A 22,989-nucleotide genomic window follows, 5' to 3' on the forward strand; every position below is an offset into this window, starting at 1 on the left:
ATCGATGCATCCTGCTGACGTGATCCCTTAGTCCTCAGACGACACAGCTGAGATTCTGTCCTTCAGTTTGGACGTATTTGTTTGAAAAACAGTTAAAGGTCACCATAAAGACACAGAGAAAGTGTTGGTCTGCTCACCGAGGGTCCTGAGGAGAACAAACTGCATCCCCAGAGCGAACGGCCTCTCCTGCTCCGCCACAGACCTGCAACACAGGGAGGAAAACACAGATTCATTTCATAAAACTGAAGGAATCCTTTATTCAGGGGGAAATGTACATCGGTGCAGATGAAAGGGAATATACAAAAGGAAGCCTAACTTATTAAATCAAGATGGAACAGTTTGTAGATCTGTGTTATGCATCCATTTGGGATAAAAAATAAGGATCTTTTCTTGTTTTTTAAATTGAAAGTAAAGTATTTAATAAACTGAGACTTCTCGGTGAATAAGCAGCCAGGAAAATAAATAATAAACTGTACAATATTGTTGTAATTCCTCAGAATAAGGACATTTTGTTAATTGCTGGGTAAAGTAAGATAAAAAATACAATAGAGATATTTATATGAAAATGACAACAAATATTTAGATAAATATAAAGCATTTCTATACAAATTAAAATGAGCAATAAAAGATTTAAAACATACAATTAAATAAAGACATGTATATAAACATAATACAAAAAATATATTTACATAAAAATAAATATATTTTATTACAGAAAATATAATTTAAATGTAAACAATAATAGAGTCGACATATTTTATGAATATAAAAGCATTCAAAAAGTTATAATGTGCAATAAAAAGATCAAATGAAACGGAATAAAAGCAGTTCAAGTTTATAGCATGTATATTTGTACAGTTCCACATCTGCAGTGTTCATATTAATAAAGGAGTATTTGAGTCAGATAGGGTGAATAGTGTGCAGAACCTGGTTCCTGAGTCTCCTACCTGAGGGTGACGATGATGGCGGAGGGCTGAGCACAGGCCGTGATGAGCGTGACGATGAAGAGGAAGATGAGGAAGGGGATGAGGGTGCTGCAGGTGCGGTCGCACTTCCCCGACACGGCGTACCCGTTCTCGTTCAGGTACGTCTTCACGATGACGAGCTGCAGCTGGTTGCTGCCCTGACCGCTGGAGGACGGCGTGATCACCTGCCGGCTCTGAACGCAGGCGCAGTCCGAGTAGTTCCGGATCTGCAGGAGAGGAGGGGAACGTGTCAGAGGCTTTAGGGTCATCAGCAGGAAGACGGCAAGACAAAAACAACTCTGATTATTATGAGACCTTTAAGAGTATAAACAGAATGAGAAACTAAATATCTTATTAATAATAATAATAAAATAAAATGTTGATAAAATCATAAGAAATAAAATAGAAATATGTTTACAAAGGTAAAGTACAAATCAGAAGTATAAATGTAATAAAAAATATAATAAAAATATTTATATTAATACAAGAAGTTGGAAATGTGTAATGTGAAATAAAAAGTATAAAATCTGACACCAAATTAAAGAGGTTCAAATCTGGAATAGAAAAGTAAAAATATATAATATATGAACATAAGAAGTGAAAATGTGTAATAAAAGAAAATACAAACGATCTGATTTCAATTATTTTTTAAACCAAAAGAAGTTAAACTAAAATTGTGAAACAAAAAGATAAAATTAATAAAATAAAGAAGAATAAAAATGACACGTACAACTCTGGAATAAATTTTTTTTTTTAAATAAGTGCGAATGATCAGTAAAAAGATAAAATAAATAAAAAAATAAACAAGATGAATTAATTTAAAAAAGAGAGCGACCGGCCCCAACCGTAGCGCAACTGGCCGGGGCACCTGCACCGTACGCCGGCGACCCGGGTTCAATTCCCGACCCCACCCTGACTCTCTCTCCCACTTTCCTGTCACTCTCCACTGTCCTATCCGATTAAAGGCAAAAAGCCCACAAAAAATATCTTTAAAAAAATGAGAGATAAAATACAGTTAAATAATTACCTTGAGAAGTTAAAGTAAAAAAATCAATAACAGCTGCTGATGGTGAAGTCCAGTGTCCCACAGTTATTAGAACCAGAATAGAAACCGTGTTTATCTTTGTCACATTTAATTGGTTGTCCTTCTCCCTGTCTCTCTCTCTTACCCCGGTGCTGTCGTTGGCCACGCTGCTGCAGCCGGCCAGGCAGGGGTTAAAGTAGGTGATGCCGTCAGAGCCGCACACCGGGGCGTACTCGTGGATCTTACAGCCGCAGTTCACGTTGCATCCTCCGGTCAGGTTCCTCTGGGTCATGGTGAGGGTCGGTCTGGCGAGGGGAAACACACGGCAGAGCTTTAGGTTTAAAACGTCTTTTATTTTAAGCCTTGACGCGAGACAAGAGGAGGGAATAAAGGATGGAGAAACAGCGATGAAGTAGGAATCAAAGAGAGGAACAAGAACAGACAAAAGGGATAATGAAAGGAACAGAAGAACAGAGGAAATTAAAAGACAGATTACAAAATGAGCATTTGAAAACCAAGATGAAGGGAGGACGGCAGGACAGAGAGACTGCCAGAGGGACATGAAAACCACCAGAGGGAGAAACACAAATAAGGAAGTCGGCCAAATGTGCTCTCTCCCAAGCTGTCCTTGGACATGTTCCATCACTGCCATGTAATCTCTCTCAGGGACGCAGAGTCCCAAAGAAACTCTTATCCTGCAGCCATCTGAGAGCAGGCTTCCTCCCGACTCCGGCCACAGATGGGCGATAAAAGCGGTCGGTGTGTTCGGACACAACGGGAAGTCGTTCAGCGGGAGAAAGGGCAAACTGCAGTCAACTAACGTCTGTCTCTGAGGATTAACGAGGGGAGGGGGTCTACTTTCAGGAGAAAATACCTGTGATGATCAAAGTCACGGATTGGAGGATTTGTTATCTTCGAAGTTTGATAGTTAACCTCTTTTATGAGCCATCAAATCATAGAGAAACTACTTTATTTTATACCCATAGTTCCTTTTATATGTAAAGGGTTTGAACCAACATTAACGTTGGTTTCAAATGAACCTGCTGCACATTCTTGAATAATCAGTTGCAAATTTAGTCGATTAAACGTCTGAAAATGGTGAGAAATGTCCATAAAAATTGCCCACACCCCAAGGTGACCTCAAGGAGAACGTGTTCTGTTTATAAATGTTAATAACACTTTGTTGATTCAAAGTTAACATTTGTTTCTAGAGTTCAAAACATATCTGGATTAATGACTTTCTATGCTAAATATCACAGAAAATATTGAATGAATTGTTCGTAACGTGCAAAGGTTAGCAAATTAACTATTAAAAACGGGGGAATGTGAAAAAGCATAAATAGGACGGCGTATGTTGGAAAGAAGTCGGGGATATTTTGAAGAAAAACATTTAATAATAATAAAGTATTTTTTCGTTGTGAATATTAAAGTTAAAATGCTTGTTTTGTTCGACCAAAAATATTCCGTGAACTATCACACACGACTCAATAAGCAACAGACTGCCAAACAGGGTGAGCCAAAACTAGCATTATGTTTGGTATATCTGCTTTTCACCCTCTGTCTGAAACCAGAGCCCAGTCTGCTCTGATTGGTTAGCTCGCCGGCTCTGTTGTGATTAGTTGAGCGCTTAGAGATGTCCCGCCCCTTAGCCTATATCATGTACAATGTGTTGATGCGCTAGCCAATAGGAGGGAGGAATTTTGGCTTTGCAGATCATTTACATGCACACAAACCTAACACACTGCAGGGAGAGCATCCATTCATCACGCTACATCAGAGAGCTGGGGTTGGGATGACGGTCAGAGCGGTCACCAAGGCTACGTCTCCTTCAGCCTCTTTCATAATTCTGTCTCTCTGTGGGTGTTTTTACACTTTGGCTAAAATCACTCTTCCTCCGCAGTCTATCAATTCATCTCCTCCCTCCTGTCTGCTTGTTCTCTCTCCCTTCCCCCTCTCCTTTATTCAACCACCTTCCTACACCCTCAGTGAGTGTACGTCTACATTCACATTAGAAACCTCAGCTGCATAAAAGACGAGGATAAAGCATCTAATGAAGCGTTGGTGTGGTCTGCAGAGGGTCAAATGTATAGTAGGAGATTAATTACACCATAGAAATGTCTTTATGAAGAGCTGTTCATCAAATACGTCAAAGGTTGACTTGTGTCTCGGGACTTCTTCACAATTTACTCTGAAAAACATTGAATATCCACCATTATTTTCCCTTCGTCATACATGTATGTGTGTTTATTGTATGTTACTTATTTAAAAACTATGATTAGACTGGAAACATGTGTTTTTAGCTTGAAAATCTGTCTTTAAAGTACAAAACTCTCTCCAATTGTGGACGTGTTAGTAAAATATATTGTCTGTTTGTTGTCTCGACCATGGGCGTCACTAACTATGCTACGCTGCTGCAAAGCGAGAGCAACAGCTGCTTTACTTCTTTACTCAATTCGGTCCAAATTGCACCGCTTGGGTCACCAGAAATACACCCAAGAAGTGTGAACAGTGATCCAGATTGTACATTTCTCAAAGTCTAAAGTTGTATTTTCAGAGCAGTTTGAACAAATGATCCTAATGCAAAGTGGTGGGGGCAAAATTGGCCTTTTCCCAAAGTGGTGGTTGTCCCCAGTAAAAATGGTCTGAACCCATTTTACAAAGCTTTGAGTTCTCTATGCCTCCCATTTCCCCCAGTCTCATGATTGTGCTTGAATTATTACCGGTCAGTAAATAAAATGAGGTGAATACAACACAGCCTGTACGCTGCATTATGTGCTTTCTCCTTTGTCAGCATTGGTGCATTACCCCACCAACCACTCCCTTCCAGTCTCTCCCCCTTCCTCACCCGGTGGTGTAGGGGATGTTGATCCCTCCCAGGTTGATGCTGTCGCAGCCCACGATGAACAGCGTGGAGAAGCAGAGCAGAGAGACGCCGCTGCAGATCATCGCCAGCTTGGCCGACTCTCGAGCTCCCAGCTTCAGCTTCTTGATGATGTATCCTCCCAGCACGATGCCCACTCCGGCACTGGGGACAATAATCACACCTGGGGGGGGGAAGAGAGGAAGAAAAGGGGGCACATAAGGAATTCATATAGATTTTACTTGGAGCATCTAGCTGGTCGATATGGTTGTTCGGTCTTTGCAGGCTTCCCTTTCTATTCCATGACAAGACAGATCCTGAAGAAAATGCATCCCACCCCCACCCCCCCCGAGCTGCCTCACATTACCATGACAGCACTTTTCAGAGTGGGAGGCCCCCAAAGGGAGTAGAGGAGCCTCTAACCCAGGCAGCGTTAGATAATACTGTGTCCTGCTGTGTGCAGCTCTGAGCAAACCAGAGTGTACTGCCATTACCCCCCCAGTGAGAGATACACTGCAGCACCAACACACCTGAGGGGTGCTGGTGTGTCGTTAAACCAGTTCAAACCAGCTTGTGTTTAAGGAATCATAAATCCTAATTTGATGAGCGAATATTAGAAAGAGAAATGTCCGGATGGAAATTGGGTTTGTTGCTCTATTTTATTATTTAAAATAAAGAGATCCAATAAAATATTTTAGGAGGTAAAGTAAAATTAAAAGTAAAACTATTCAATAAAATAAGATATTTATATAACTGAAGAATTTAAATGAAAATTGTGAAAAAAGTGAACAATTAATGAATTAATTAAAAATAAATGTTCAAATATAAAATAAATGAAATATAAAAGAGAGATAAAACAAAAATGTGGAAAATAAAATATTGAATAGAAATGTTAATATAAACAAAATCAATTTGATAAAATAAATAAACATTGATATTAACTTTAATTCAGTCTCAGTGTCAGCCTGCTGCCTGCCACTCGTCCCCCGGCAGACCCACCGGACATCCATCCCCTATTTACTCTCTGTAAGCTGTCTCTGCCGTCTGACCAGACATCTGACCCCATCTCATATCTCTGGACTCATTAAACCCTTTCTGACCAGCAGAGAGATTCTTTTCTGGCAGCACTTTATATTTTACGAGAATTATACGGGAAATCTGCATTTTGGTTTGAGGGCACACGTCCCCAGCAGAGGGAGCAGAGACCCTGATATCTGGTTTAGACAAAACCCTGAGTGCTCTTAAATCACTGTATTATTTTACCCAATAGAGGCTAGCATAATGTAAACCATGGATGAATGGCAGTCTTAATCACAGTCCACCTACAGCTGTGACGCAACTCAACACTGAAGCATTTTAAAGTCTCCGGAAACTGGATGTCTTTGGTCAAAATCTTACCTCTGTGACTAAAATCTGTCTGAAAGAATATGAAATGTGTTGAGTGTTTAAAAATGTCAGTCGTCAATAACACAGCTCTGTGTGTGGAAGGTCTGGATGACTCAGAGTCGAGCGAGTGACTAATAATGTGCTGCACTCCGCTTCAAAAATCTTCTTTTTCAAAACTTTGTCTTATTTTTGCCGTTAAACTTTTAGAAACTGCTTTACGAAAATATGAATATGGTTATACCATTTTTGCTTGCCTTTTACAGAGATCCACTGAAGTCCAGCCTCTTTGAAATCCCACGTTTAGTTATGGAAAAGGGAATTCACTTTCATCTGGTTCAATTTATTCAACTGCTAAGGAAGGTTTTGCCATTTGTGAGTCCTGACATTTAAATAAAACCTGACATCCTTTTAGTTTAAGCTTCTGTTTATCTGACGACTTGTCCATCACATATACAGAGAAAAGCTTTCAAAGTTCCTCTGCTATCACAACCACAAGAAACCCAAATAGCCGTCATCTCTGCAGAGCAGGTCTTCCTCTTATCGGCCGAGCGTCTCTCTATCTTTAAAACAAACTCCAGACTCAAGATGTCTGCAACACGGCGCTGTGCTCCTCTAAACACATTTCACTTCTATAGTTATAGAGGAACTACAGCACGGTCACATGACTTCACGTCCCCATCGCTAAGCTAAAGGATGCTAATGTTGGGCTATAAAGGAACTACAGCACGGTCACATGACTTCATGTCCCCACCGCTAAGCTAAAGGATGCTAATGTTGGGCTATAAAGGAACTACAGCACGGTCACATGACTTCATGTCCCCACCGCTAAGCTAAAGGCAGCTAATGTTGGGCTATAAAGGAACTACAGCACGGTCACATGACTTCATGTCACCACCGCTAAGCTAAAGGAGGCTAATGTTCGGCTATAAAGGAACTACAGCACGGTCACATGACTTCATGTCCCCACCGCTAAGCTAAAGGAGGCTAATGTTGGGCTATAAAGGAACTACAGCACGGTCACATGACTTCATCTCACCACCGCTAAACTAAAGGAGGCTAATGTTCGGCTATAAAGGAACTACAGCACGGTCACATGACTTCATGTCCCCACCGCTAAGCTAAAGGAGGCTAATGTTCGGCTATAAAGGAACTACAGCACGGTCACATGACTTCCTGTCACCATTGTTGTGGTGTAGGTATCAGGATATCACATGAGGCCTAGATGAAGCACTTGTTGTTGCAGCATTACCCAACCTGTAGCTCTGTAGGGACCACAACTTAACTTCTAAAATCTGCCTCAAGGAAACATCGAGTGTCACAACACACAGAAACAGCTTGTTTTTTCTGAGCAAATATAGACACGTGCCAGAACCAGGTTCACTGCCAAGCAGGATTTCACATGCAATGGATTTGTCCTGGTGTTGCGTAACAATAGTAGCAGAAAGTAAAGGAAATAAAGAGTGTAATTTCAATAATATGTATGCTATTTAAACAACAGAACGTTGTGTGCAAACAATGCAGCAACTGCTAATTAACAGTTAAATATTAGCATGTTTTAATTCTCAATTAGCACTTTTTCAAATGTGTTATTTAGAAAACACAAGCATGTTAATATAAAGTGGTGCAATGGTCAAGAAATAGAAATAGAAATTAGGAAAAGGGGAAAAAAATATAAAGAATAATATATTTTAATACCTACACTATTTCAGTTTTTCAAAATAAAAGAAAAGGTTTTTCAAAATTAAATTAGGCAAAATGTGCACATGAATTTTCAAAATATTGATCGACTAATAAATAACTCTCAGCTTACAATATTAGCATAACAACGACATTTTAAGTTCACATTTTAAATATTTTATTTTGAAAACCTGGGCAAAAGTCAAGAAGCATAAATATCATTTTTTAAATGTTTAATACATCTGTCGAAAAATAAAACAATGCTACACCGTGCACATGAATATGCAAATGATTATAGACTATTGGACGTACATTTTAGCATTTAAGAATAATATAATACTGATATTAGCACGTTGCAAGGGTCATAATTAGCATTTTATTTTGAAAATATCGTGTTTTGAAAACATGAGCATGTAAAAATCAACTAGAGCAAAAATGACATTAAAGCAACCATGAGATGAAGCTTTTAGCATTTTGAAAATATAAGCATTTGAACATTAATTTGTGTTAGTGTTCACAATAAGCATTTTAAGATATTTTATTTCGAAAATGTGAAAAATACAAAAATATATTATTTTGAAATTCGTGTTACATTGCTCGCTTGTTAACATCCTGTGTGAGCACGACATTTATTAGCCTAGATGTTTAAGCATGCATGTGATTGTGAGTGTATGCAGAGTGCTTTTATGCATGTGTGTGTGTTTCTAAATGTGTGTGTGATGGACTCAGTGCTCCAGCTCTGTGTCCCAGGTGCGCCCTTCACTTGAAGACCAGCATTTTCTTTATTATTAATGTGTGACCGGGCGCTCCTCCTCTGCGCTGAGATAAAAAACCAGCAGAGCAGCTGAGCGGGCAGAAAGTAAAGTGGAGTGTGTTCTGTTAATATTCTGCTCTGTCTGCATCATGTCTGACCTGCTGTGGAAGAGGAGTTCATAAAGAAGGAGGGTGTGTCCTAAAGACGCTCAAATTCCTCTTGAACGTGGGTTTTATGAGAAATAATTCCTATGTTTGCATCTTCTGATTCAAGCGTATGAATTACAGATGTCATCATGTGATAAGGTGTGTGTTGGCACATCGTGATGTGTGTGTATTCAGCTCACCGGTGTAGATACTGGCACTCGAGGCCGGGATGCCGAACTGAGACTCGATGAACTTGGGGATGAAGGTGATGAAGGCAGTGACGATGGCGCTCTCTGCCGTGTACGAGAGGCTGACGAACAAGAAGGTCACGTTGCTGAGGATCCTGACCGCGGCTTTAGGGAGATCTGCAGAGGAGGAGAGGAGATGTTAGGCTATAAAAGAACTACAGCACGGTCACATGACTTCACGTCTCCACCGCTAAGCTAAAGGCGGCTAATGTTGGGCTATAAAGGAACTACAGCACGGTCACATGACTTCACGTCTCCACCGCTAAGCTAAAGGTGGCAAATGTTGGGCAATAAAGGAACTACAGCACGGTCACATGACTTCAGTACCTTTGATGTCCTTTCCGAAGCCCATGGACGAGGTGACCGCCTGGCTCTTGTTGTTGCTCTTCTCCTTGAGGACGTCGTCGTCGCTGGACAGGTTGTCCATGCTCAGCTTTTTCCTCCTCTTCTTCTTCTTGTGTCGGGGGGGCAGCTTCTTGGGGAAGGTGAACATGGGGAAGATGACCAGCAGCATGGCAACGGCACACAGCAGGAACCCGCTCCACCTGGACGGACAAGTTAGGAACATAAATTACTCACAATACAGGAAATATCCCTGCCTTTAAAGGGTATTCCACAGACTTAAAACGTGTTTGATTGAACCTTTTATTCCTGCAGCCACAGTCCAGACTTAGTATCGTTTCATCGCTCTGTCTTTTTATTGTGCACATACATGTTTTTATTAACTATCGTCAGGCTTGTGCCATCCATCCTCTTCCTAATATCATCACCTATAATTCATGTAAGAAGCCCAAGGCTGTCAGCTGGTGACTCACTGGTTGTGCTTTCAGTAAGAAAATGGCATCACTGAGCTGTTAGGAAATGACTAACTGCAACAGCAACAGATTTACTAAAACAACATGACCTGAACACCATCATACGTATTTAAAGTTATGCATTGGTTGGGTACCAGTTCACGCCCCTGCACAACCAAAAAACAATATATATGATGGCATGTTTTGCATGTGTCCATTTGAAATATGTAACACCAGAGGGAAAATTGGGTTAATAAATATTACACTCCAACCAAAAGCAGCGCTCACCAGTTTCCGATGAAGCGGGGGTCGCTCTGATCGATGGTGACCGCAGTTTTTGGGTCAACGTAAAAGCCGATGAGGACTCCTCCCAGTAGGTACCCAGCTGCAGGACCCAGCGCTCCCATCACATACATGATGGCTGAGGAGAGGAAGGAAGAGATAAGAAGAGTCAAACTTTGGCAGAAACTCTGTCAAGTGATGCAAATAAGCAAAGTTGCATTAAGTTGTAGAGCCTTCTTCTACATCCAGTAGATATTAAACAACGTTATGTTTGTATCCATGTGGTGAAAGTATTTGATCTCCTTTTTCCTCCAGCTCTTGAGAATGTATTAGTTAGTTAGTGTCCAAATGTGTCTGTCTGCTGTTTACTGGTGGAGCTATAAGGTAAATGTGGCATTAAACCAAAACTACATCTAAGAGAGGCTAAAAAACCTCCATTAATCTGCATAATTGGGGATGTATTACTCCCATGTTAACAATTAAGGAGCCTTACAGAAGGTTAATGCAGTTAAGATGCATTTCTGTGAACTGGAATATCAGAAGGTACGTTTAACGATACAAAGGTATATTTTTATGCTAATACAGTATCACAAATATGCAGAACATGTGGTTTGAATGAGTGAAAAGCATTAAGACAAAGATAAAAAAATGTCTGATATGTGGCTACAGACAGGTGAACATAGAGCGATGTGTTTTATTTAACTCAGGCTATTAAGCTACTGTTCCTGCATAAAAAGCCACCTGATTACGTAGGATTAACTCTAAACCACAGCACTTTCACAGCGAACAAAGGACTTTTCTACAGTTTTCTTGTACCTTCTTTTAGTGCAAAATAATCTGAGTCCAGGTTATTCAATCAGCCAAACTCAGTGTCTAACTTTAACCCTCATGTAACTGTTCAAATCAACCCTAATCTAGCTTTGGGAGCGGGGTACAAAAGGCCATGTGTGAGGGTCATGTGTGTGGATCATATGACCGTGTAATAAGGGGCTGAGAATACGATTTCTCCAATTAGAGGGAATTAACATCTTAAGGTCTCTGGCCGGAGTTGAAAGCAAAAACTCTGACAATCCGGTGGCGTGACTCAAAAACTCCAGGCTGGGCTAGGCACTGGAGTCCTGGGAACGCACTGGGAGCACTGGGTTCACGTCAGTAGTATTTTAACAGGCGCCTCGTGGAGGATTTATAGTCACTAATATCATGATTTTCAAAATAAAACGACAGCTTGGAAACGTGGAGACTAAAACTAAATCTAATCTTCTTACTTTTTAAAATACCCACCATGGTTAGACTGGTGGAAGAACGGGTACAACTGTGTCACAAGTCAATGGAGCAGAGGTCGAACTAAAGGACATAACATACAAGCACTGTTCTCTACGAGCCATTTTCTGATTGCCATTATCAAACACCTCAGGTAAAAAAGCCCCACACCATTGGAGTTTCCATACGGGGGGTTTCTTACTTTGGTTATTGCTTTTTATTTGTTTTATTTCTAGGTTTTAATGGTTTGCATTAGCTTTGGTTTTATTGCTTAGCTTTGCATTTTATAATTAGGAGATTTCTGCTTTTTTGTTTCGTTTTTACGCTTAAAGAGGATTCGCGCCTAATGTGGAATTGAGTTCTGAGATTAAAGTCAGAAATCTAATTTCACAAAAAATATATAATGATCTTTGATCTCAGAACAAAAAAAACAGAACAAAAAAATCACACGTGTTCCTAATCCTCTTCCATTCATTCAGAGTATTCTCTCATTGAAACTTTGTAGGAGACAGTGTGGAACAAAAGCAAATGTAATCTTTCAACGTGAGTGGGCAACAGCAATACACATTTACAGGGTTTAGTTTAAACCAGGTAACAGGGTCTCTGCTCCCTCAAACCAAAATGCAGATTTCCCCGTAAAATGTTAAAGTGTTGCCAGGAAACAATCTCTCTGCTGGTCAGAAAGGATTTACTGAGTCCAGAGATATGGAGATGGGGTCAGATGTCTGGTCAGACGGCAGAGACAGCTTACGGAGAATGAATAGGGGATGGATGTCCGGTGGGTCTGCGGGGGACGAGTGGCAGGCAGCAGGCTGACACTGAGACTGAGATTTCTGATCCTTTCTTTTACTCTCCTTTTTTCTGGAGAGGAAGTAAAGAAACCGGAGCTCTGGATTTATTTGTTGTTGGAGGTGCAATATATGACTCAGCAGCTTTAAGACATGAAGACACTATTATTTTCCGCTTCGCTCTGATGCAGGATTTACACCTGAAAGTGGGCGGGGCTTAAATTTGACCAGAAGTGACGTCAGCGCCTCGTGCTATATTATCTATAAAAAAAACCCTGATAGACAAAGAGTAAATGCATGCATTACAGTATCACAAATATAACCTGCTTATTCATCGGGTTTTAATCATAATTCGTTGGGAACCATTTACCAAAAACGACTTTTACTTTTGGTACTTAAGTATAATTTGATGCCGATACTTTTACTCAACTAAAATGTTGAATGAATGTCTTGGAACAGAGTATTTTTTTTAAGTATTATTTCTACTTTAACTTCAGTCAAATATTACAGTTCTTCTTCCACCTCCGGCCCTGATGCATGAGAACTAATCGATATGTTAAACTGGTGTATTGCCCATCGCTGAGGGATATTTTCCTCTCCCCATTAGACCATTACATCATCCGACGAGGAAAGCCAGAGCCGGGGTGATAAAGGGTCGGGATGGGATTGAGGGCTTGGGCTTTTCACGGAGACCCAGCGGCATCGTGGGTAATCCCTCATCTAGAAGGAGAGGAGGGAAAACCCTCGGCTGGCGTGATGCTGTATTACGCAACGGGATGCAAACCATCAGCACAGGGATAAAAGACGAGCGGCTGGAAACAGCTTGGATTAAAAAAAAGGGACAGCATGGAGACATGGAGACGAACACTGTAGCATTACGCAATTCACCTAGTGTTTGCACTTTTTCTGGTTGGATGCAAAGTGTATTTCGTTGTGTGTAATGACAATTAAGTTGAATCTACTCTGATCTAAAGATGGACATAGTGTGTGAAGACAACATTCAAAAGTGTTGCTTGTTTTAAGATCTACATATCGACTGTTTTGGTGCCTTTACTTATGTGGGGCATTTGGTTCCACTGTACAGTATTTAACTTAACATTCATTTGTATTTTATGAAACCATATCTAAGATCTTTATTCTGTTCTTATTGATGCATTTTACTTGCACCATTGGGTCACTTTGCATCTTTCTCTTGCACGATTATTATTTCTGTGTTTAGTACGTTGCTGCATCGTTAGAGGAGACTGAGGTTTGCCAGAACTTGCATTTCTGTTGTGCAATAAAGTATTTGCATATCGAGTTACAAAACATTTTAAATATGATACCCAGCGCCAGTTTCAGGTAAATATCTAAAATGAAGTCCAAATGAAATGGGAATCAGAGATGGGTTTCTATCATCGTCATTAATGCAAATATATTCAAGTGAACAGGACAAGTTTACATCATTAAAAAGCCTAGGATCACAGTCTGATCCCAGCATTTCAGAGCTGCTTCAACTTCAAAGCAGAATGTAAAACATCTCTTTGGATCGATGGGTTTTTTTCAGGTTCAATTTGACTTTTTTCCTCCATTGTTTGATGTGGATTAGAAGCATGCATGAGGTTCAGAAACACATTTGTGATCATTGTCTTCTTTACATATTCGGTTGGTTGGATCCACACATTGCATTGGAAGGATTTAAAACCGTGTATACATTGGTTCCTCTTTGAGCCCGTGCAACCTCAACCATTTAACCCTTTTCTCTATAGATCCACAGCGATGTTTAACTCCAGGGGTTTTGCCTCACATATTTCCATTTCTGGTTCACATACTTTTCAAGTTTCCAGGAAAAGGAGCCTAACATCGGAGGGTTGGACGGCACAGGCCTAAGGCTGTGCAGTGTTGGGTTTACCGGATGAAGATGCGCAGGAATCAAAGTCATGCTTGCCATCAGTAAGCAGGCTGAAACGCAGAGCGGTTATAAGTGGAAAGGATGAGGTTAAAAATGTTGTTTCCCTCAACGGATACCGAGCAAATGGCCTACATTTCAATCAACACTTACATCTCTTGTTCTTTTGAACTACATTCAAGCTTTTCTAGGTACGTTCCCATGCACCTGTTAGTTTGTAAGGTGCATTTTCCCCACAAATAAAACCTTAATCGATAGCAGAGTTTGGAAATATTTGCTGTTTTCAAAGGTTTACGATGGTTATTCAAGATTTAAGGGGTTCTTCTTTGGCCCATTAAGCCTTCCACAAAGTTTTATGACAATTGGACAAGTAGTCTTTCCATAATCCTGCTGACCAACAGTCCAAACGTCTCCCTCAGCAACACGCGGCACGACACGGCTGTAAAAAGATATTGATGGCAGCGGTAAATCAGAGGAAAAGCTAATAAAACAAATAACGAATGTAAAATGCAATTTTGAAATGACTGTGCAGCCTAAAGAACCTCGGAAGCCTCAATCACCGAGCAGAACACTTGTAAGCTTTCAATCCATTTAGCATAAATCACAATCATAAATCAGGGCTGCTCTCGCCAAGTTTTGATGGGTCTTCATTAAATCTCTGCCAGATGATGGACGGGTTTATCTGTCACTTTCTAAACACTACAAACACTGCTGTTGGCTTTTAAAGCACTCAATGGTTTAGGGTCCAAATACAATTCTAAACTTCGCAGCAAAGTCAAAATTAAACTTGGAAAAGCAGCGTTCAGTTATAGTTTATCCAGTGCATCCCTCACTTCTTTTAAATGAACACGTTTCAACCTGTACTGCCTTGTAATCATGGCAGATAACTATCCTTACACTGCACTGTTATTGTTATTAACCAAGAGCCATGCTTCATAATATATCAATCTCAAGAAGAGAAGAGAGGCCAGATTTAGCCATTAGCTAAATTCCAACTGCACTCTCTATCACACTAACAGATCCCAGCACATTAACCGGTACGAATAATAAATAAAGAGACATTTTAACGGAATAATTCAAGTACAGTCAAGTTAATCCTGACAAAACTGGTGATCATTTGATTTGAGTTTTTACTTTGCTTTGTTTTGATGATGCTGCAACAACAACATTTCCCAAATTGCGATCAATGAAGTACTTCTATTCTATTGGAAAACGAGTGCACGTGTGGGTACAGGGTTAGGGTTAGGTGGACGGACAGACGGACAGACAGAGAGACAGAGAGACAGACAGATAAATAAAAACTAATTATAACAAAGAAATCCAAGTACGGTCAAGATAATCCCGACAAAACTGGTTGCTCAATATCCGCTTTTTAGCAAAATGGGAAAAAGAGTGAACGTCTGGGTTTTAGGTTCAACTGGAAACTAGTCCAAAGATTAATGGCCGTAAAGGAGAACATCTTTTATTCCTGTTTTTATAACTGTGTAATCTAAGCTTGTTTTAATTTGTATTCTCTTGTCTTTTTAGGTGGATGGATGCATGAGTATCTAAACATAATAAAATATACAGAATTAATAAGAATACACTCCAATATACACCAACCTAATGTTCATGTAAATGTAGTGTATTGAAAATGGTGTACAGTAGCTTGAAATTAAAGGTAAAACATACCCTGTGAGGTAGGGTAAGTAGTAGCTTTAATGCATGTACGGTTAACTAAACATGAATGTCCTTTTCTGCAAAGCGCTGGTCGTTGAAATCTGCTATTTAATTGAACCTGCCTTGCCTACAAACCAGCAGTTGCATTTCACATTTGGTCCTCAAGGGCAATGCAGGGAGGGGAGCCACGTGATGTTCAGACAGCTGAGGCCAAACCAGGCCGGAGCACAGAGAGACACGATGAAATGTTATGGGATGTCGGAGGGCGTTGTCAGGGCCAACTGCTGACACAGCACTGTCTCGTTACTACTTCAACGGGATGCCAGCGCCAACATCTCCTGAAATCTGCCATCAGGATTTCTGTCCCTTAAATCCTACAACCCTACATTTGTAACACAGATATTTACACACAGTTAATGCCTCATTAAATGGAAACAGACTAAATATTTGGTGAATGGAAAAGCATTTCCCGACATATTTAGTAGAATTAAGCACCATTTGATTGCATAGTTCCAAGATCTCTGAGAATGAAGCAGACGTTTTTCTAGAAAAATATAGCATGAGGTGCTAATGTCACTTTTGATCAGAATTAAGCCCCGCCCACTTTCCGGTGAAAATCCTGCATAAGAGTGAAGCTTAAAATAATAGTGTCTTCATGTCTGAAAGCTGCTGAGTCATATATTTGCACCTCAATCAACAAATAGATCCAGAGCTCCGGTTTCTTTACTTCCTCTCCAGAAAAAAGGAGAGTAAAAGAAAGGATCAGAAATCTCAGTCTCAGTGTCAGCCTGCTGCCGGCCACTCGTCCCCCGCAGACCCACCGGACATCCATCCCCTATTTATTCTCCGTAAGCTGTCTCTACCATCTGACCAGACACCTGACCCCACCTCCATATTTCTGGACTCATTAAACCCTTTCTGACGGACAGAGAGATTGTTTCTGGCATCACTTTAACATTTTACGGGGAAAAGTGACAAATGTACTACTTTATATTTGATATATCCGTAGTTGATCTGTTTTAATGCTTAGTGAAATGGGCACAAGGATATGTATTTAATGTTTGTTGTGAGTATAGCTTTAAATCTGACATAAAGCATCTCTTCTGTTTCTGAGATGAATGTATTTTTCAGCACAGTCCTTGTCCAGTAAGGATAATCCTCTCGGTTAATTTTTCCTCCCTTTAGACCTCGTAAGAAATATACAACAGCATTTAAAACACCAATAAACTGACAGCCCTACAGTTCCTACTGGACCATTACAAGTATTTTTTTTCTCCAATGTTGGCCCTAACCCTAACCTGACCAGCTAGCTACCAATGGTTTCAACTCATTTCTGTTCCCCAGCTCAATCTGCATCAGTTCTTATTGAATGTGCCATTTCTACTTGATCAATGCCATAAATACCTGTGGAAATGTAATTGTGCCATTGATTGGCTGCTGCATAAAACAACATTTCAGAGCGACTGAAGTGGACCAAATGGATTTACCACCCTCTAGGTTTTCCATGTCAAGAAGAATTAGACCATTGGGTGAATGCTTTCATGCAGAGTACCTGGCAACACCACGAGGGAACACATGATGCTGTTAGTGACCCGAGCAGGTGATGGAACCAATAACTCTGCCCGTTAAAGTGCCTTGCTTTAATTGTTCTTCTCTCGCTCACAGCAGCCGATAAAAGCCTCGTGCAATCAAACTGAGTGAAGACGCTTCCACTCTGCACGTCGCTGACCAGGACTCAATGTTTCTCCACACAAACTGTTTCCTGATAAACCAGGGAAACGTGTAAGCCTTAGAGTCCTTTTTGACAGTGGCAGTTCTACACCAACTTTACGGGGGGGGGGGTTACAGCAACAATATCCTGCGGTTTTTACTCGCTCAACATCTAGGCTTGAATCCTACTTGAATATAAAAGGGAGCGGCCTCTGCTCGGAGATGACAGAGGGGTCCGACTAGAATGCGGAGTTACATTAGATCCAACTATCGCGCCCGTTATAGCCATCAAATCCTAATATTATAAACTTTTCTTTTGCAGGCGGGGCCACAGGGGGGGGTCGCAGGCCTCCAAAAGAACCGCCCCTGGTTTCTAGTCCTCAGTTTACAGGTCACATATTTAGGGCAGAATAAACCTCACCAGACTTAAATATATGGGTGCAGTCCGAGGGATTTGTTCTACTGCTAAAACTTGATCACGAAAACTGGCCTGAGGAGAGTTTACTATATATTTAAATCATGAAGTCAATAAAGGGTTGAGTTAAAGCTGGAAGTACTAACATTTGTCCAAGAATTTGCTGCTTTTTCCTGTTCAATTTCACTGCAATATTGTTGGATTTAAGGATGTCTGTCAAACTATAGTCATTTTCAGACGTGGAGATCAGCACTTTTTAACTATCTATGCTCACAGATGAGTAAATGCTTTGGAAAACAGTCAAAGGTCAATAAAATCATTAGTTGCAGCACATAGTGGTACACGGTTCCTCAATGCAGACCCTTTTTTATTATAGTTTGCCATCATTTGTACAGGTACAACCACACGCACCACAGCTTTAGATTAAACGAACCCAGGATGACCTAATTTCCAACTCTGAATCACCATCCACATCTCTGACTCTTTTATATTTTAACTACTGTACGTCTGATGTTGTTGTCCTTGGAAAAGCCAACCAATCAGAGCTTTGCAGTCTGGATTAAGCTTAAAAAACACATAAATCCTTGAAAAAATCAGATGCGACTGACACAGTTACACGGGGCGTTGTACATTAACTGTGAGATGTGTGAACATGCAAACATTGACAAAGGTTAAGTTAACTACTGGAGCTTCTGTGTTGATGTTTGAGGGAGGAGAACAGAAACACATCAAATAAGGGAGAGGTCAGTCTAACTGTCTCTGATAAAGCCTCTCTAAGGACTTAAAAACGCAATAAAGTCATAAAATCTGGTTGCAGATATGCCTCTTTATCCGCTCCAGAGAAAGGGCTGTTTTTATATCTGTAAAGCGTGATTTAATCGCCTCCATTACAACCTACAGTGATCCAAATAACCTGGCAAAACTTCAGGTCTTAGGTCGCGTACGCAGCACCATAAAGCATGCCAAACTCAAACTGGCACTGGTGAGGAACATATTGCGTCTCTGAGCTGGCACATAAACATTTCAACAGAGCGTCCCTTACTGGGGTTACACAGCAATATTGTGCTGAATTATTCTAATGGAGGTCTGTTACGCCTTTGGGCGTGATCTCATATGTAGGCTAACGCAAAAGCAGGGCCAATGGTTTTATTCATTATTTGGTTTTGGCAACGTAGTTTTCGAATGATGTCTGCAGCCAGGTTCAGAAAGGTAACATGGAAAGCCTGAAAGCTAAAATATGGAGGCTGCTGGGTACAATGGGTGCACATATTTCGGTGAGAAAAATCCAATAGCTTTAAAGCCCATGCGAGATTACGGTCCTGTTTTCAGTTGGATTTCCCCGTTTGATAATAAATCACCAGAAATAAACCCCGGCTTTGTCCCAGAGTGACGTCGCCTGCTCTTATTATTCGAGGCGGGGCACACACTGACTGTGTTGCATTGTCTGGCTGCTGCTGGGATGGCCCTGTTCCCAGTGGCCATCTGACTTAAGATTCACCATTAACTCAATTTTAAAACATCCCTCCCGGTTAGCATTTTATCTCCATTAGCCGCCGAGAAGACACCTTTGATCTGACAAAGGATTACGAGACAAATGGTATAATCAAACTGATTTCATTATGCCAGGAAATTCCTCCTCTCCTTTTGTAAGCTCCGGATCAATCTGTGTTTTAAAAGTGTCTGCAGAGAGGAAGCTAAATGAATAACAAGGTGATCTATCCATGAGGCATTCCTGCTGAATCCACCGTACAGCTGCAGATTTATTTAAGTCTTCTTCTGTCTCTGCTCATCTCATGTTCTGCCACTAATATAATAACCCAAGTGGGTTCAGTAGCATACAATGCCTATTTGTGTACAGTCAGCCCTTTGTGCACACTTCATGGTCAATATCAGACACACTGCAGAGTCTTACTACAGCAGAGAGAAGGAGAGTCAAATCAGCCAACAAAAGCACAAGATTGTTTAAAACACACAAAAAGCATTTCAAACAAACTGCAAACTAAATATCTTCTGTGCTTTTACCTTGAGTCAGGTATTCAACTGCCTCAAGCACAACTCCCTAGTCATAGTAATATTAAAATTAAACCAAATTTCCAGGAAATCCGCAAAAGAAAATGTGATTATTATGAGTTCCCATCCATTACTGTTACACAAGTATTAAGAGTTGAAGATAAACATCTGGTTGTGCCAACTGCTAACCAGATGCTAATAAGTTACAGCAGAAGAAGATCCAACGAGCTGATGTAAAAAAAAAACACCAGAATAACATTTGTGTTTTGCAATACTGGAATTTCTGAGGATTCCACTTTCTAAGAACAGCGTCGAGAGAGGACATGCTGGTTCTGCTCATTTCCAAGATTTTTGATATCAATTGGTCACTTAAAAAGTCAATTTACGTGTCATGTCAGAAAGTGAAATGAAAACAAAGACACTATGAAATTATAAAAGATTCCATTTGCCAAGAAAAAGGTTTCAATAAAGCAGCAAACTATGGTAAAGAACACTTCTCCAACTGATTACATGGAAAACATTAGCTACTGGGACCAGGCTATTGTTGTGTTTCCTGGGTACTGTGCCAGTCACATGGCGTCCTCATGCCAGTGACTGGAGAAGCTGTCCATAAAACCATCCGACCCACCAACGTGTTTCTGCATCTGTTGGCTGGACGCTCTGCGCCAGCCTGTCCTGCTGACCGTGGACCGCTCAGGCCGGGGAACAAGTGCTTTCATTCTGCAGCGACAAAAGCTACTGAATACTGGGTTTACTGGTCAAGTGCGTCCAACCAGACACTCTCTGGTTACTTGCCCAAAGTGGCTGGTGGAGCACATACAGCTAAGACCAAAAACAACTAAAGACCGTCGCATGTTCATAGTTTATTTGTCGGGATGAGTTATACAATATATTGTCCCGTTGATGTCGGTAGGGCTCAAAGAGAGAGGTTTTTGGGGGCTTTTTTTGTAAATAAATGTCAGAAATGTCCAGAGCAATTTCCCAAAACCAAAAGACTTCACATTTATGTTCTTCCATATCTGATTTGGAAGGATGTTGAACGGAGAAAAAACAGATAATTGGGTCTCTGTTATTTTGATTGACAAATGACTATTTATTGATTGCGTTGTTTATTGATTTTCTATCAATAACCAATTGAAAAACTGACCAATAATTGTGGCCAATGTGTCCTTGTCTATGCTTATTCGAATAAAGGAGCTTTGAGTAGTCACAGCTTCCCTGTGGACGAGGTCAGGTTATAAACATCTCTAAGCAGTATTCAAAGTATTCAACTTTACTCGTAAAAAGATCTAAATGGAATAATTCTGATGTTCTATTCAATGTGTTTAAACATTGGATGTTCTTAAGGTTTTTTCCACATCTTATTCATAAAAGGTGACTTCTATGATTTAGTATTGCACTTTCATAAGGTAAGGACAACAGAAAAACTAAAAGTCCGAGTTGGAAGGCCAAGCAATCATAACGTTTACTGCAGCAACACTTTAGTCCCTTTTCTTCATGATTATTTAAACTTTGTTACCAAACCAACAAATTAAAAGATGTCAATCAATAACCTCTGCCTTTGCAGCGCGGTCTTTACGAGATGTGTTTTTTATTTAATTAAGAATGTATTTCTTTGCCAATAGTCTCGTGCATTTTGCAGATTAAAGCCACATTTAGGTTTGTAAACTCTCACCCTTTGGAAATGTTCTATAAAGAAAACCAGGGAAGTGTCCAATCACATTTCACCCTGACTTTGCAGGTGACATTGCACCGGCTGCTGCACTGATCAAAGCCTCTCTCTCGGACCGGAGCCAAACCACGATGGGACATTCACCCACCCCCCCCCCCCCCCCCACCAAACACCACCACCACCAATGACAGGAATGCACATAAGACCTTCCCTCCCACTCCCCCTCTCTCTTCCATAACCCCCCTCTCATTTGTTGGTCTAATTAGGCTGTACCTTGTTTGAGTGCACTGGAGCGAGAACTTCTGGGGGAGAATGGGAGAGGTGAAAGGAAGGGGGGGGGGGGGGGGGGAGAGAAGTGCGAAGGTTAGGTATTTGAATTGGCTGCAGAAGTATCTGGACATAACGACACGGAGACCATGGCGACGGAAAATATGGCGGTTACAGGAACTCTGCTGTTTACTCTACTTCCTGTGCCAACCCTGCAACTGTGCCTTCAATAAGGGCTGCAGGATGTTCCTCTGGAGGGAACACAGGGATTTAAGCCCATTTACATGCACTAAAACCTATATAACACACTAGAGGAAAGGGAGGACAGTGGCGTCTTCAGAGTGTAAAGCTAGTAAAATGCCAACCGCTGCCGAATGGTGAATATACGTCCAGCCGTGCATTGTCTGCCGCTGCTGACGGTGTGTGTTTGGGATACATACAATGAGTTTCAGACAATAGTGGGCTTCCAACTTGGAGGGATCAGTTTGTGTTTAGCCTTTTCCTGTTTGAATGGTCCATAACGGTAAAAGCCAGATCCATTATAAAATGGTTTTCGCAGTTGGGTGTGGAGGAACTGGTCTGGTCTGACCTTTAACCCACCCAACACTTTTGGGATGAACTGGAAATCCAAATGGGAGTCAGAACCACACATCAGTGTTAGACTTACAAATGCATTTTGAGGGTTATTTGTGTCAAACGGGAGTCTAACAAGGAGCATTTAGCCATCTTTTGTATCTTAATTAAATCTGTATTTTAATAAATGTTAAATGTGCGATGTCAGTGTCTTCCAAAGAGCATTTAGCTCGTAGCTAGCATGTATTAAGTTGCTATCAGAGGAACTGCAGTCTAATTTTAGTCCTTAGCCTTTTGACACTATTTTTTTTAACCAAATTTGCTTTTTTGGGGTTAATTGTGTCCTCATTTCTACTGAGCTGTGACACAACTTCCTAGAACATGCTTTTCCAGGTGCTGCATCATGCTGGATGTGAATATCTGCTTATTCTACCAACATGAAAATAAATATGGTAGTCACTGCTACAGAAACAAATGCCATTTTCCCCTCAGATCGATGTCACCGCAGAACTGATGTCACTGATTCATATTTAAACTAGATGGTAAAAACTACAGATGACATCATCTACTGCAGATGTTGAGCACTTCCTCACACACACACTCCCTCACAC

The 22,989-nt window shown here is 40.7% G+C and overlaps 1 protein-coding gene across 1 annotated transcript in view; it reads right to left on the reverse strand.

The window, feature by feature from the left end:
* LOC134865401 (solute carrier organic anion transporter family member 5A1-like) overlaps window positions 1-22,989 on the reverse strand; it is a 30,974-nt gene that overhangs the window by 5,290 nt on the left and 2,695 nt on the right. The window contains 7 exon segments of the mRNA XM_063884891.1: window positions 138-202; window positions 948-1,192; window positions 2,135-2,294; window positions 4,835-5,033; window positions 9,013-9,177; window positions 9,388-9,605; window positions 10,143-10,275. Coding sequence (XP_063740961.1) covers window positions 138-202; window positions 948-1,192; window positions 2,135-2,294; window positions 4,835-5,033; window positions 9,013-9,177; window positions 9,388-9,605; window positions 10,143-10,275 — 1,185 coding nt within the window.

This window comes from Eleginops maclovinus, chromosome 6 (assembly GCF_036324505.1).
Source record: "Eleginops maclovinus isolate JMC-PN-2008 ecotype Puerto Natales chromosome 6, JC_Emac_rtc_rv5, whole genome shotgun sequence".
In the NCBI taxonomy this organism is placed as follows: domain Eukaryota; kingdom Metazoa; phylum Chordata; class Actinopteri; order Perciformes; family Eleginopidae; genus Eleginops; species Eleginops maclovinus.